Source organism: Trichechus manatus, unplaced genomic scaffold, assembly GCF_000243295.1.
Source record: "Trichechus manatus latirostris isolate Lorelei unplaced genomic scaffold, TriManLat1.0 scaffold00183, whole genome shotgun sequence".
Lineage (NCBI taxonomy): Eukaryota > Metazoa > Chordata > Mammalia > Sirenia > Trichechidae > Trichechus > Trichechus manatus.
Genome location: NW_004444119.1, coordinates 875895 through 892077, shown reverse-complemented (window position 1 = coordinate 892077; position 16183 = coordinate 875895). Strand labels below are relative to the sequence as shown.

At 45.9% G+C, this 16183-nt stretch overlaps 1 protein-coding gene across 1 annotated transcript in view; it reads right to left on the bottom strand.

Moving 5' to 3' along the window:
- ZNF516 (zinc finger protein 516) overlaps positions 1 to 16183 on the bottom strand; it is a 110405-nt gene that overhangs the window by 10733 nt on the left and 83489 nt on the right. The window contains exon 4 of the mRNA XM_023741570.1: positions 9 to 1442. Coding sequence (XP_023597338.1) covers positions 9 to 1442 — 1434 coding nt within the window. The remainder of the gene's footprint in view (positions 1 to 8; positions 1443 to 16183) is intronic.

Below are 16183 nucleotides of genomic sequence, written 5' to 3'. Positions count from 1 at the left end.
AGTGGGGCCGTTGGCGCCCCAGCTCTGATAGAGGGTGGCGAGGTCCTTTGGAATGTACGTCTTGAAGATGCTGAGGATGTCCAGGCGCTTCTCGTGGCCCTCGGCGGCTGGCTCCTGCTTGACCGAGCGTAGCTCAGGGGGCGCGCCAGCCGCCGAGGGCTGGGCCTGCACAGCTGCGCTGCCCCTGGCCACCGCGCCAACGCCGCCCAGTGTCCTGGGCTCAGGGGCAGCTTTGGAGAGGGGCTCGCGGGGAGGTAGAGGGGGTGCCCCATCGCCTTTCCCAGGAGGCTGGCACGGTGGCGGGGGGCTGAATTTGGCTTTCGTGGAGTCCGGGGCACTGTGCTTGGGCGGCGGGGCCGGGCCGGGCCCCATGGGAGGCACCGCTTGCTTCTCACCCGGCTTGCTGGGGGCCGGGGGGCCGGCACGGGCAATGACGGATGGCGTAGGGGTGGCATTTCTGCTGAAGGTGCCGCCGCCAGGGGTGGGCTGGGTGCTGGGCTCCAGCTTGGGCCTGGGCTGCGCTGCGGAGGCCACAGGCACACTCTGCCCAGGGGCGAGGCCGGGCCGGGCCTGGCGGTGCCCTTCGGGGCTGGATGCCCACTGCTCACAGGGACTCCCTGAGGCCCCCTCCTTGCCCCGGGGCGGACCGGTGGCCTTCGTGGCCACGCCCAACAGCGGTGAGGAACTACCCCTGGGGGCCGGCCCCCCGCCCGGCACCTGAGTGCGAGCAAAGCGGGCGATGGGCAGCGGCTGGCACTCCTTGCCGCCCAGCGCGGGTGGGGGACCAGTGCGCCCGCTGCGTGCTAGGAACACCAGGTGGTTCTTGATGCTCTTGTAGCCGTTAGGCTGCACCCAAGGGGGCGCCACGGCGCTGCCGCTGACGCGGTGCCAGATGCGCTTGTGCATCCAGAGAACCTCGGGGTAGTAGGTCCGGTGGCTGCAGTATGGACAGGGATGCACAGGCAGCGCTGCCTGCAGCACGCACGCCGCTTCCCTACCACCCGCGCCCCGCGAGGACCGCGCACTCAGGTCCAGCGGTGCCAGCTCTGGGGCCCACGGCCCGCCCCCCAGGGGCTCCCTGCCGAGCGAGTCCGAGGGGGGCTTCTCCTGGGGGGGCCGCACTGGCCTATCCAGGGGGAGTGTCGGGTCCGCAACGCCCGGACACTCCGCGCTGGCAGGGCGCCCTGCGGCGTCACCCAGCCCCTCGGGCTTGGGGTGAAATGCTGGCATTTTCAGGTTGAGGGAGAATCTGTGCGATTCTGGTCTTCTAGAAGTATCTCTGGTATTGTTTTCAAGTAAGCTGACCGGAGCTGGGATCCCCGTTTTGGACGCGCTGGTGCCTTTTCCTGGCATGTTATCCCCAAACGCGTGGCTCTGGCCTCCGCTGGCGAGCACAGCCGGCGCTGCTTCCTCGGGAGAGCCGCAGTGGTAAGACTTTCCCCCTGGAAAAACGTTAAGTGAGATGTGAAGTTACCACCTCGGAGCGAACACTAAGACCAGGAGCGTTAACAGTGACAGGAAAAAAAAAACACAAAACAGGTGCTTTCGCGTCAGCCCCAACTCACGGCAACCCATGTGTGTCAGAGTAGAGCTGTGCTCCGTGGGTTTACAATGACTGATTTTTTGGAAGTAGATCACCTGGCCTTTCTTCCGAGATATCTCTGGGTGGACTCAAAACTGCCAACCTTTCCATCAGCATTCAAGCAGGTTAAATATTTGCACCCAGAGACTCCAGTTATGGAGAAGCACACCCCAACGCAGTCGGGTAGTATTAATAGACATGCGTTCATTTCATCTTGGGAAAAAGAGCACAGTTCTTGAGTTTGCTTTGCTCTTAAGGCATGCCCATTAAGCACAAACCAAACTAAAGAGCCATATGAGGATGTCTGGGGTGGGGTTTCTTTTTTCCATAGTAAAATGACTCACAAAACAGTACAGAAAAATATAGTAGTAGCTGCAAATGAAGATACAAGTAACTCCATTATTACTACTCAACAGAGGGTAACTAGTTATATTAAAAGCCAGAAAAAGAACTTAATTCTTTCTAACACTATAAGGCTTTGCACAATTTTCAAAGACATTTCAAACATGTGATCTCATAACTGAGACGCAAGAGCTCCTCAATTACCCAATCGTTTCAAGGTAAGAAACTCAGAGAAGGTAGGCAGCCAGCTGAGGGTCACACAGCTGGTACTGGACAGAGACAGGACTGGAAAATAGCTTCTCTGTCCACAGTATCCTACCGCCTGCTCTCAGAAATGGCTGGACCACAATACCAACTTCAACTCTGAATCTTCTTCTAAGATTCAAAGTCCAAACCTGGTCCCCAGAAACTGCCTCCAGAGGCCCCATGAAGCAGGACGTGAAAAGCTCTTCATTTCTGTACTTGCAAATGAAGGTTGTATGAGGGAAACAAGAGCACAGAGGTGGCCCCGGACCTTTCGAGATCCTGAGGTGGGGACCTGCGTGGTGACTTGTGCAGAGCCTGTGTGTGTCCCCATCACAAGAAAGCATGTTGTGGCAAGGCTGGGTGTGACCGAGCCTCAGACCTCACAGAACTCAGCTGCACGACAGTACTTAGACCCAGAGACCCCCTCCCCCCACCAAGTCCAGGCTGAACTCGCTGGCCTTGTGGGGAAGAGGGTTTAAGTTTACCCAAATCAGACTACAGGGTAAGTGCAAACAGCATGAGTTCGCCAAAATCCTGCCTCAAGTTACACAAACGAGCCGGCGTTTGTTTCTGCCTAGAAATCGTAATTTAGAAAGTGTAAGTGTTTCTGGATATGTTAAACCTTTCGTGTGACAGGACATGAGACGCTGCGCTGACCACAAATGCATCCGCATCTCTCTTCCTGCCGTCCAGCGTCTCCAGGCTACCGTGCCTTCAGGGGTGTGTCTTATGGCGTGTGGTAAGAGTCTGGAGGGGGGAAGGTGATCCCATCTCTCTTGAGAAGGCCTGATGTGACTGTCTTTTAAACAAGGTTTGTAGAGATTTTAACATTTAGTAGAATGTAGGTATCTGCTGACTCAGAACATTCTTTAAAAATTCTCCAAGGAATTTTTTGGCGTTAAGACCTAAGAATTCCATCAAAATGATATACAAAACAATCTATTCAGAAGGGATCTTCAACAAAGCAGAAAAAAGCTTCCTTCACAGGATGAATTTACAGGGAACCGAAGGGGCACAATGATAAATACTCGTTTCCAATTAGTATGCAGTTAATGAGCCTCCACAAACCGTTTTAAAGGATTATGTCTGCAGAAAAAAAATGCGCCTCGCAGACCGCAGACCGGGTGCAGAGTTGAGACAAAGGAGAAGTAAGTTGTTGGATTCAGACCAGCTCTGAAAAGCTAATGTGGAAATAAAGTCAGGCATATTTATCTGTAGATAGAAAGAGGAGTCCCTGGGTGGTGCAAACAGTTAACATGCTCAGCTACTAACCAAAAGGCTGAAGGTTCAAGTTCATCCAGAAGTACCTCAGAAAAAAGGCCTGGCAATCTACTCCCGAAAAATCAGCCATTGAAAACTCCATGGAGCACAGTTCTACTATGACACACACGGGGTCGTCATGAATTGGACCTCGATTCAACCTCAACTGGCTATCTGTTACACAAGGACCCCACCATTACTCCCAAAGCAAATGGGTGGGTGGCCCTAGCACGCTCTACTGATGCCGACGTGTACTGAACCTGAAATTAAACCCAGGGAGAGAGGCTTATGCCTTTGTTGAACGTAGCCTGAATGTCCAGCATGTGAAATTCACTTTTAAATTTTCAAAGGGAGTAACGTCTTGGGGGAAAACATCTAGTTTTTCCCGTGTTAAAAAAAAGAAGGATGCCTGAAAACAAGTCCTAAAGACTTGCGGTAGAATCTATAGTTGAAGCAAGGAGGCCGTGAGTGGCAATGCCATCTGACACCCCACATCTGGGGTTTCCAAAGTCCATCTGGCCAAGTCCCCACATTTTATGCTCCCAGAAAGGGTTATAAAGCAACATGGTGGGACGTCCAGTATCTCTGACTGAGACATGAAATAGTAAGTTAACTGTTACTGATCAATGGGAAGGGTGCCAACAAAAGACCCCATGAGACATCAAGAGAGTCCTTGGGCAGGAGGGGGGAGACATGGTCACATGTCATCAGGAGCTGTCATCAGAGGAAACCAGCAACAACATGAAGACAGAACTGCTGTCTGATGACCTAGTAACTTTGGGGAGACAGATGAAAACAGGGTGGTTGTTCTTGTGTGCTGTCGCATCAGTTTCGACTCATAGCGCCCCCATGTGACAGAGCAGAGCTGCCCCAGAGGGTTTCCTAGGCTGTAATCTTTACAGGAGCAGACTGTCAGGTTTTTTCTCCAGCGGAGCAGATGGCGGGTTTGAATCACCAACCTTTTGGTTAGTAGTCAAGTGCTGCTTAAATGCTGCACCACCAGGGCTCCTTGAAAATGGGGAATCTGATGGTTAATTTTATGTGACAACTTGGCTAGGCTATGGTTCCCAGTGGTTTGGCCAAACGCTAGTCTAGTTGCTGTCACGGACAGTTACATGTGATTAGATCACTGGCCTTGGGTAGAGCAGATTACCTTCTGTGATGTGAATCCATCATCAGTTGAAAAGGGAGCTTTCTCTTCACTGTCACCTGACCTATGGATTAGGGGACTTACTACCTGCTTAGAATTTTGTGAGGCAGTCCCTTGAAGCAAATCAATCAATCTCGGTGTCTGTGTTGTCTTTTTCTCTCTCTCTCCATATACATATGTATATATACGTGTACATACGTGTGTGTATATATATATACACATCAAAAAAATCAAACTCGTTGCCATCAAGTCAATTCTGACTCATAGCGACCCTACAGGACAGAGCAGAACTGCCTCATAAGGTTTCCAAGGAACGGCTGGAGGATTCGAACTGCCAACCTTTTGGTTAGCAGCTGATCTCTTAACCACTGCGCCACCAGGGCTCCATATATGTATGTATATATGTGGTTGCTGGGTGCGGCCAAGTCGTTTTGACTCACAGTGATGCCATGTGACAGAGGAGAACTCCCCTATAGGGTTTTCTAGTCTGTAATCTTTATGGGAGCACCCTACAACGTTCCGGATTTCTGGACTGCGACTGGAGAGTCTTCCCAGTGCTGCTTGTATGCCCACTGCCCCTGGGACAGACTCCACAAACCTCCACCTGGTACCCCGAGGGCTTGGAGCAGACTACTCCTGCAGCAGACTCTGTTCCTGGGACTCAGGACGCACTGGGGCAAACAGCTAGGAAACCGGAAAAGCTGAAAAGAGAACAGCTCCGCAAACACCTCTCAGGGCCATGAAATATGCTTAGGTCAAGCACATATTAAAGTAAATGTGCACATGTGCTTCCTCCCAGGCCCTCTACCCAGTGACAGACGACAAAGAACCCGGTCTTGGAGGAGAGGCGGTGAGCTCAACAGGTGTTTAACTGCCCAGGCCTGACCTACATTATTAGCTGGACAGTGAAATGCCAAATTAATACTCAATAAAATCAACATGGCCAAATCTGCTAACTCTTGAATGGACCAAGTGTCCCATTTTCTGAGTTTCCCTTAGACTGTGTCTTTTAGAAAATAAAGAATGAAAGACTTTGTAATGAAAAGTTAAACACAGTGTCACCCTACACCCAGCAATTCCACTCTTAGGCATATACCCCAAAGAATTGAAAGCAGTGATTCAAACAGATACTTGTATGCTAATATTCACTGCAGCACTATTCACAATAGCCAAAAGGTGGACAAACCCAAATGTCCATCAACAGATGAACAGATAAACAAAATGTGGTCTACCCATAAAATGGAATGTTACTCAGCCATGAAGACAAATGAAGTTCTGATACATGCTATAACATGGATGGACCCTGGAAGCATTACGTTGAATGAAACAAGTCAGATACAAAAGGGCAAATACTGCACAATCCCACTTACATGAACTATCTAGAACAGGCAAATGCATAGGGACAAAAAGCAGATTAGTGGTTACGAGGAGGCTGAAAGAGGGGGAAATGGGGAGTTAATGCTTAATGGGTACAGAGATTCTATTACGGGGGATAAAAAATATTTGCAAATAGTTAGTGGTCATGGTTATACAACATGGTAAATGTAAATAATGTCACTAAATTGTTCACTTAAAAATGGTTAAAATGATAGTTTTGTTATACATATTTCTTTTACCACAATAGTTCTCTTTTTTTTTTTAATAGTTTATAATGAATGTTTAAATGTGGCCTGGATCTGGTAAGTAAAAGTAGATGTTCTCATTCCCAGCTGAGACAGAGGTACTGTGCAGCCACCACACCTCTCCAGGCCAGTGTGACTGAGCTGGGATCACGAGGCTGCTGGCTGCCCCCTCCTCCTCACGTGACTCCGTGCAGCAACCACTGGAGGAGAGCAGACCCCACAGGAGAACGTCTTTTCATAAAACATAACTCACGTGGCTGGGTGAGGAGAGAAGACTACACTAGACCTATAGAACACCGAGCTTCCCACCTGTAGCCACGTTTCCGATTTTCATATTGGACTCTGGAGGACTCTAAAGTCATGCAATTCTGAAAACAGGCCTCTCTCTCCAAAACAAGGTGCACACACACACTTGGTAATGACATAAAACTCAAAATAACACTAACACAACACACTTCGAAGTTATTTATCTACCAAGACAGCAGTTGTGTTCCGTGGTAGAATCCTCGCCTTCCATGAGGGAGACGTGGTTCAATTCCCAGACGATGCACCTCAAGCACAGCCACCACCCATCTGGCAGTGGAGGCGTGCATGTTGCTATAATGCTGACAGGTTTCGGCGGAGCTTCCTGACTAAGACAGATTAGGAAGAAAGGCCTGGCAAGCTACTTCTAAAAATCAGCCAATGAAAATCCTACGGAGCACAATGGTTTGATCACATCGTGCAGGGGTTGCTATGAGTCAGGGATCAACCTGATGGCAGCTAACCACCACCACTTGCCACACTGTGCGACTTGTTCATGCGGTGAGGTCCACCTAGTCTGTCTTCCAGGGACCGGCCGTCTGGAGATGGGAGATTAAGGTTCTGCCCAGTTTTTCCCCCACGGCAAAGAAGCAGCCCTCCACTTGCAGAAAGTTAGGTGAAGCTGCAAATAAAAGTAGGAAGAGATGCCCTTTCCTGACCTAGCAGTGGTCTGTGCGCAACCTGAAGTGTGAGATTCGATTAACTGCCTCACTCTCTTGATTAAAATCCAGATGTAATATTTGTAGTGATGACCTCAGATGGTGGCACTCTCAGGACAGACAGTGAATTGCATATTCAGGTAATTGGCTCTCCCATCCCAGCAGCTGTAATTATGAAACAGTCTTCACTCTTCTCCTCCCCCCGCCCGTCCCTTTTTATCGAGAAAGAAAGATCTACAAAACGAATCCCACAGAAATGTACAGAGGGCAGAGGAGCAAGTGAATAGGTACTTGAGATATACATGGGCAAAGCCTATTATCTAAATTATATTCATGATTTTAGAGAGTTTATGGTAACTCTCCTCCAAAGATCAAATATCCAAAGCACTGCTACGTCTGAAAAAGTCTCACAATTACAAACTATTGTAGTAACATTGATTTTAGGATCTTCGCGGTTTACTTCAATATTCATGAATTTCTAGTAACCTACAACAAACACTAGTTACCAAAAACTCTGTAGGGGAACATCAGTTTTTCAACAGTGTCACTCAGAAGATTCTTCTTTCAGAACTTTTAACCTGTCTTAAAAAGGGGAAACTGGTAAGCAAAAAGGATATTGGGCAGAATTAAGGTAAGATGTTTTGAGACAAACAAGAACAATTAGGTATCAAGATTTAGCTGAAACTTGGGAGTTACTAAGACAATGAAATGTAAGGAATTAAGGAAGAGAAAATCGCAGCAGTGACTGCGGAAAAAAAATTGTCCTTGGCAAGATAATCGAGCTCAAATAATCTTGAAAACACCGCTTCTGAAAGAAATGTGACAAAGATATATCCCTTGGCTGAGAAAAGAGGTGCAGGAGGAGGATTTGGGGTAGGATGCAGGAAATACTGGAGAGAAAGATTTCACTGGAACATACATGGGGCTTTTCCATCGAAAAGCAAGATTTCCGGTTTCTACGCAAAGAAGTAAAAACCCGCTGGAGACAGCGCCGCAGGCTGGTTTAATCTGGAAGTCCTCCTTCTGGAAAAATAAGGGAAAATCACCAAGAGCCAAAGACAAACTTGATTATTTCTATTACACAGGGGGACACAGGGGTGCATTAACAAGTCCCCTAACAGGGTCGGAGCAAGCAACAACCATGAAACACTTCCGGCGGCACGAGGTGGGGGCGGGGGCGGGGGCGGGGTGGCCCAGGCATCACCTCCATGCAAAGTGAAAATAATCACCTGGGTTTGCATTTTGCTCTTCATAAAAGGACAACTTTTGGTTTTTCATGTAGAATAATTTAAAAACTTACTGCCAGTCGTCCAATATCTACATGGGGCACTTCAGTCCTTTAGTCAGAAAAGTTTATTTTATAGAAGTATGTTAAAGAAGTGTTTTAACGCTTCCTCATATATCTCATTATGCATGCAATGTAAACTACAAAAAAAAATAGACCTACAAAAAAAAGTAGTCTAATGACAAGGAAACTACTCTGACAACCTAATATATTTCTGAATTTCTTTATAACTGAATGTCTATTTTGTATCCCACGTGGCTCATCCTATCTCTTCTGTAGGGTTGAGTACACTAAAGTTTCCATTTTAAATGATAATTAATCTATTAACATAAATAACTTGCAAAACCATAAATTACTTGTGTTTATGGAAAAATATGTAAATATCTTCACACTCTGGAAGCCATATTTTGATATCTGAAGAAAAATGGTTCCAAATTAAATACAGGATTTCTGACTAAACAAATTAGCCACGTTACATGAGAAAATTTAAAGCTTTGAATTTGGGAAAGAAATTTTGTCAAAGACTGTCCAATTCAGGGGTACAAGATCAACACTTTAAAGGTTAACCAAACACCTCTGGTTTCTACCCAGGCTTTCAGTTACTAACGAGTAGTCTGTCCTGTCATAAAGCGTAATCACCTTCTAGAAATCTGGAATTCACTAAATTCCTCGTTGACTCAATCATAAAAATTTGTCACTTGAGATTCTCTTTTTTTTTAAATCAAACCCTTGCTAAAGTGAATAGAACTCAAAAGACTATTTTCACGGCTACTATACAATTTATACACCCTGCTTTACCCTCAAATCTTAATGGCAAACTAAATCTTGGCCACTTGAGAAGATGCAAAGAAATATAAAAAATAAAATCATTAAACAAAACTTCACAAACCATACTTGGATGAAATGGCAACATTCCCAATTACAAATGTATGCTTGCTTTCTAAACTGGTAAAAAAAAAAAAAAAATTAACTACCTAACACATACCTGGAAACCCTGGTGGTACAGTGGTTGAGAGCTATGGCTGCTAACCAAAAGGTCAGCAGTTTGAATCCACCAGGTGCTCCTTGGAAACCCTATGGAGCAGTTTTATTCTGTCCTATAGGGTTGCTATGGGTCGAAATCAACTCGACGGCAACCAGTTTGGTTTTGGTTTAACACATACCTTTCCTTGGATGACCCAACTTGTTGAATAAGATGCTAGCACTCACATAAAAAGATAGCAAATTGAATCTTACAAAGAATAGTGGAAGTAAGTACAGAAAAGAAGGTTCTTACATCACTTTTAGATTTTAAAATATTGTTTTTGGGTGCAGGCAAGTCAATTTTCAACTCATAGCAACCCCATGTGACAGAGCATAAGTGCCCCACAGGGTTTTCTAGGCTGTAATCTTTACAGGAGCAGATCGCCAGGTCTTTCTCCCACGGAGCCGCTGGGTGGGTTCAGACTGCCATCCTTTTGATTAAGCAGCATAGTGCTTAACGGTTGCCACTAGGGCCCCTCAAATGTCTATAAGGAAGTACAAAGAAAGAAAATGCAAAAAAAAAATTAGCACATAATACTTTTCTGCATTATCCTCCGACTGCGTTGCTTATCTTAAGGACTGGAAACTAGAATCTCTCACCAAACATTACAAAGAATGCACTCAGCCACCTTAAACCACCTGTGGTTTTCTTTCACGTGGTGTGTTCTAAGAGAGAGTAAGACTTCAGAAGACACATAATCCTGTACACATTCTTGAACATAAAAATTATTTTTTTTAAATTTTAGACCATTTACGTGGTTTAAAAGTTTCTGTGTTGCAACGCTTAATTATCAAGAAAAAGAAAGAAAAACGAAATACAAATTCTACGCATTTACAAAGAAACTGTAGTGAACTTTGTTTTAAAAATTAGGATTATTTTTTAGTATGCTGTTGGCATTGTGGTTACGTGTTACCGAGTCATTTCTGACTTACACTGACCCCATGTACAACAGAACAAAACACTACCCGGTCCCTCGCCATCCTCACAATCGTTGCTATGTTTGAGCCCATTGTTGCAAACACTGTGTCAATCCATCTCATTGAGGGCCTTCCTCTTTTTCACCGACCCTCTACTTTACCCAGCATGACGTCCCTCCCCAGGGACTAGTCCCTTCTGATAAAGTGTCCGAAGTACATGAGACGAAGTCTCAACATTCTCACTTCTAAGGATCATTCTGGCTGTACTTCTTCGAAGACAGGTGTGCGTCAGGATTGTATCCTTTCACCATACTTATTCAATCCGTATGCTGAGCGAATAATCCGAGAAATTAGACTATATGAAGAAGAGCTAGGCATCAGGATTGGAGAAAGACTCATTAACAACCTGTGATATGCAGATGTTACAACCTTGTTTGCTGCAAGTGAAGAGGACTTGAAGCACTTACTGATGAAGATCAAAGACTACAGCCTTCAGTATGGATTACACCTCAAGATAAAGAAAATAAAAATCCTCACAACTGGACCAATAAGCAACATCATGATCAACAGAGAAAACAGTCACGTTGTCAAGGATTTCATTTTACCTGAATCCACAATCAACACCCACGGCAGCAGCAATCAAGAAATCAAACAACATACTGCATTGGGCAAATCTGCTGCAAAAGACCTCTTTAAAGTGTTAAAAAGCAAAGATGTCACTTTGAGGACTAAGATGCACCTGACCCAAGCCATGGCATTTTCAATCGCCTCATATGCATGCGAAAGCTGGACAATTAATAAGGAAGACTGAAGAAGAATTGATGCCTTTGAATTATGGTGTTGGTGAAGAATACTGAATATACCATGTGCTGCCAGAAGAATGAATAAATCTGTCATTTTTAGTATCATCATCAGATTTAAACTCAGGCTGATGTTCAGGATAAAGGCCGTTTCACAACACAGCCTGTGTCCATGATGCAACAGATGAGTATCAAGCCATTCCTGGCTTCGGGTGTCTGTGATCCTAGACGCAATGCACGAAAGCGACCACTAGATGGCACCTGTTCACAACGTATAACCCACTTCCGCCCGCCCCTGGGCTACATGCGTTGTCCCATGATTTTACGAATGTGCTTGAGTCATCTACTTATGAACAGCAGGTATTTATTAGCAAGACATGCACACCATGAACTCTGTTTAAAGGTTTGTCCACAAAGAAATGTACAATTCTTCTGAAACATACTTGATCGTTTCGTTAGTAAGAACAATACATCATTTTGATGAAAATATTTCATCAAAAGATCTTAAAGCATCCTACATTTCTTTGAGTATTCATAAATATTTTCACAGGGTAAAAATGTGGAGGCCTTTAAATTAACGGCATACTTGAATTATCTGGCAGAATTATATTTAAATGAAATAACAGCTCTATATGCATTAGTCTTTGGGGGGTTACGCTATAAAGCTGTTAGTTAATAACAGTGCTGATTCTGACACTATTACAGTCCCTGCAATGTCCAACTTTTTGAAAACTTAAAGTCAATAAAATAATTCAGTAACGGACTTATATTTTAGTAATTTAGTAACTGACTTAAAAATAGTTTTAATAATTTAATAACTGACTTTAAATATATGTATTTTTTACCTTGACTTGAAAGTAACTCCTTTCCAAGTTAAAGTATAGGTAGGTATGTTCTACGACTACCTCCCATCCGTCAGTCTGTTGTACTGTGGTGGCTTGCCTGTTGCTCTGATGTTGGAAGCTAGGCCAGCAGTATTTCAAATACCAGCAGAGTCACCCAGGGTGGACAGGTTTCAGCACAGCTTCCACACTAAGACAGACTAGGAAAAAAGGCCTGGCGTCCTTCTTCTGAAAGTCAGCCAGTGAAAACCCTATGGATCACAACAGAACACTGTCTGATACAGTGCTGGAAAATGAGCTCCCTAGGTTGGAAGGCACTCAAAATACGCATCAGCCACAACTATGGACTCAAACATACCAATGAACATGAAGATGGCGCATGACGGGGCAACATTTTGTTCTGTTGTCCATGGGGTCGCCCTGAGTCTGAGCCTACTCAATCGCAACCGGTTACTGGTTAGTATGAATTACAAAGCTATAAACAGAGACACGTATTCAAGTAGAATGCTAACTAAGTACGCCACAGCCTGTGTTAACTAATACTCTCATCCACACCAGACACCTGGGCAAAGTCACCTTCCAGAATTTTATGGTTATCCATCTATAAATGTATGTAAAAGATAGAGGCCTTGTATCTCTCTCACATGAAGAGTTTAAACTATTATACAAATATTAAATCCCCAAAATGCACTCCACCACACACACTCAGTGCAGAGAAGATTTGCTTTCCATTTTATTTAATAATTTAAGCCGCTCGTCCCCAATCACATTGCTAAAGTGCTTCTGGAGCCTCAAGCAGGTTTCCTAAGGCACATTATAAATTTTAAGCTGTAATCAAAGAATTGTAATTCATGTCCTTCATAAAAATGGGAGAACAACAAGTCTGCAGATGTCTTTCTCCTCCTGGAACTTCTTCACTCCTTACTTTTCATTTTCTCTACACTGTTTTTTAAAACGTAAGTATCTGTATTCCTTGTGTATGTTTAGTTTGTTCCTAATTTATAGCTTCACCTACAATTTATCTAATTAAAAAGTAAGTCGAGAGAGAATTACAAGCCCCAATTTAACAGTGACGTTCAGAAAATCTCAGAAAGTCCTCAAGACTACGCTTATTTTCTTAATCATCTAGTCGTACTTTAGTTTAGCAGGCACTTGCAAAAAGAATATTCTGTGACTGTTTTCCAGGAGCTTGTTAGCCAAGTGGGAGCCCTAAGCCTATATATTTAAAAAAAAAAAAAAAAAAATTTTAAAGCTAAAGAGGTGCGAGCTGTTTCCCACCAAGCCTTCCTAGAGAACTAAAAGGGGATGGCCCGGCCTGCCCCCACCCTGGGCTCGGCAGCCAGGCTCTCCCTTATCCGCCCCCCTCCCCGCTACTTTGGCCAGCCTCCCCATCCCCTGCCCTCCTACCTGTCCCCCACCCCCTCCTGCCCCACCCACACACAGACCTGGCCCAACCCACTTTGGCCTCTTCCTACCCCCTGCTCAGGCCCCCCAGGCTGTCTAAGAAAGGCTGGCAGCTACTGGGAGCAGCCAGGTATAACCAGGGCCCGTTGGCCAGTTCAGTATCTAGGGGAAAGGTGAAGGGCCGCCCAAGCCAGGAAATACACCTGACTCTCTGCTTGCTTTTGCTCCAGGAATTTTTCATTCAGCAAACACAGCACACGCACACTGCACATCTGATTCGTTTTTTGAACATGTGATCAGCTCTGAAGACAGACCGTGAGTGATGTAGAAACCAGTCTCTTGAGTAGCACCAGGTCTGTGCAGGCCCTTCCTGGACAACAATGAATGTGTGTATGTGCACGTACATGGGGGTGATAGGTAGAGGGGTGGCCTTTGCGTCCATGCGGGTGGAAAAGGCTCCTCTGGGTTTTAAGAGTCACATCCCAGCCCTGTTGCTTCTACTTGTTAAAGAGCGTCATTGTCGTCAACACAGATTAACGCATTCACTGTTTACAATCGCTAGTATCTTACCAGCCACTTCTATTTCTCTTCTAATTTCAGCTGTCCTCATGGGGCTTATCCTCCAGCAGAGGAGGTAGATGCAATTCAAATAATCACGCCAACACGCATGAACCAAGCCGCGGTGAAGCAAACACATAATGCCATGTCGGCCGTCACCTCCTTGAGCCACACGCTAGAGGCCTGTAAGATTCCTCCTGTCCATTCCAGCGTTCAAAGTTCTACACTGTCAAGTCCAAGGAGATTCACAATGCTGGGACGTGCCATTCATGCTGCTGGGTCCTGAAGGCAAGAATCTGGACCCGCCTCTACTTGTGTCTTCCTGATGCCCACTAGCGCCCCCACCCACGTGAGGGTGAGGCCGTGGATACAATGTCTTCCGAGATGCCCGTAGTTCTCCCCAAGAACCCCAGGAGCGACACCTGCCAATCAGAAGATCCTTGATTGCAAAATTTTAATCTGAAAAGTTGCAACTGATCTGAATGTCTAAATTCTGTTACCTACACTCACCTTTCAAGAACAGCAATGACTTCCTACGCTCAACGTCTTACACTGTCTCCACTCTCTGACCTGAAAAAACCCACCCACTGAGCATCTACCCTTTATTAGACCACCACATCCCTCACAGTGTTGGCAACTCACAGTCAGTACCACGCAGGACAGAAGACAACTGAGTGCTCGGGGTGGCAGAGTTTAAGTCAAAGAGGTAAGAGCCACGCGCCAAATTTAAAAACAGATACTGTTTTCGAGCAGGTTAATGATCGACATTTCTAGCTGAGTCATCGACTGCTGGACGGAAAGGCACTGGACCAAAGAGGCACTCTGCACAGCAGCCCCAGGCTAGGGCCTCCCCAGCTGCTGTTAGCCTGCGCCTGTCCCCTTCCTGCTCTCTCGCCTGCACGCATCTATACACATATACACACATATACAATGCTGCCTACCCATGCAGCCATGCATACGTGACCACATGCACATATATGTATGTGTGCACGTGTGCAGTAACACTATGTACATGTGCACACAGCACATCTGCACATGCAGTCACAATGCACATGCATGCACGTGTGCATGCAGGCAGTCACATGCAGCCATGCGTGAACACACACACACATGCACTCATGCACACACGTGTCAGCCACCCATGCAGTCAGGTATGACACATGAACATGTGTGTAGAATGACACAGCACGTGCATACATGTACACACCCACACATGCAGTCTCAATGCACACACATATATGCGCATGTGTGCAGGCATGCACAGTCACACATCATACAGACCTACTTATACACACACACAGGTAAACACATATACACAAGGACACACACGCACACAATTTCCCATCAGGGATCACAGTACCATCTACTTGTCCAACTATATCATCACATGATGTGACCCTGAGTCCAGGGAACTCCTCGCCATCCCACGGCCACACAAAGATGGGTCTAGAATTTACAGTCTAATGAGCATACCACTTGGAAAAAGGAGAAAGCGTGGTTGTACGTGAAAGCTGGAAGAGCCCAACCTACACCCTATTAACCTCCAGTAAAGGCTCGAGCATGCGCCGTTGTCTGGCTCAAGCACTTCTACTGGTGTTATGATTTATAGAATGCATGCACACTCACAATAAAAAGCTCAACTGTAAAGCACAAAATAGCTACTGCTTTTAAAATCTGAGAAAAAAGTATATAGTCACATGCAATACTGGCAATGTCTTCAAAAGCATCATTCCGGTTGCCAAGTATCCAGACAGACCGTGGGCAAAGAAATCCACTCGGAGTGGACTGCATGCTCATCAGAGACATGCCAGCCAGTCCTCTGTTACCACACATGTGCGGGGTCACAGGCTAGCCCAAAGACACAGATGGTCCTCGCCCTGCAGCAGGAAGCAGACAGCTCAGCTCAGCTGCACCCAGCCAGGTGCCAGGCCACGTCCCTCTTCCCACCAAGTCAGCAACACACCCAGCAGGTTTCTATCAATCGTTAGTGATGCATATTAGTAAAAAACAGGGAAGCAAATGCGAGAGTACACAGCTGTCTCGTCTCTGTTAGCAAACCCACCTCCACATGACACCTGGACGCTTGGGTAAAGCAGACATTCTTTACTGAAAAACAAACAAACTCACTCCTGTCGAGTCGATCCTGACTCATAGTAGTTCTACTCAGAGGAGAACTACCCCATAGCGTT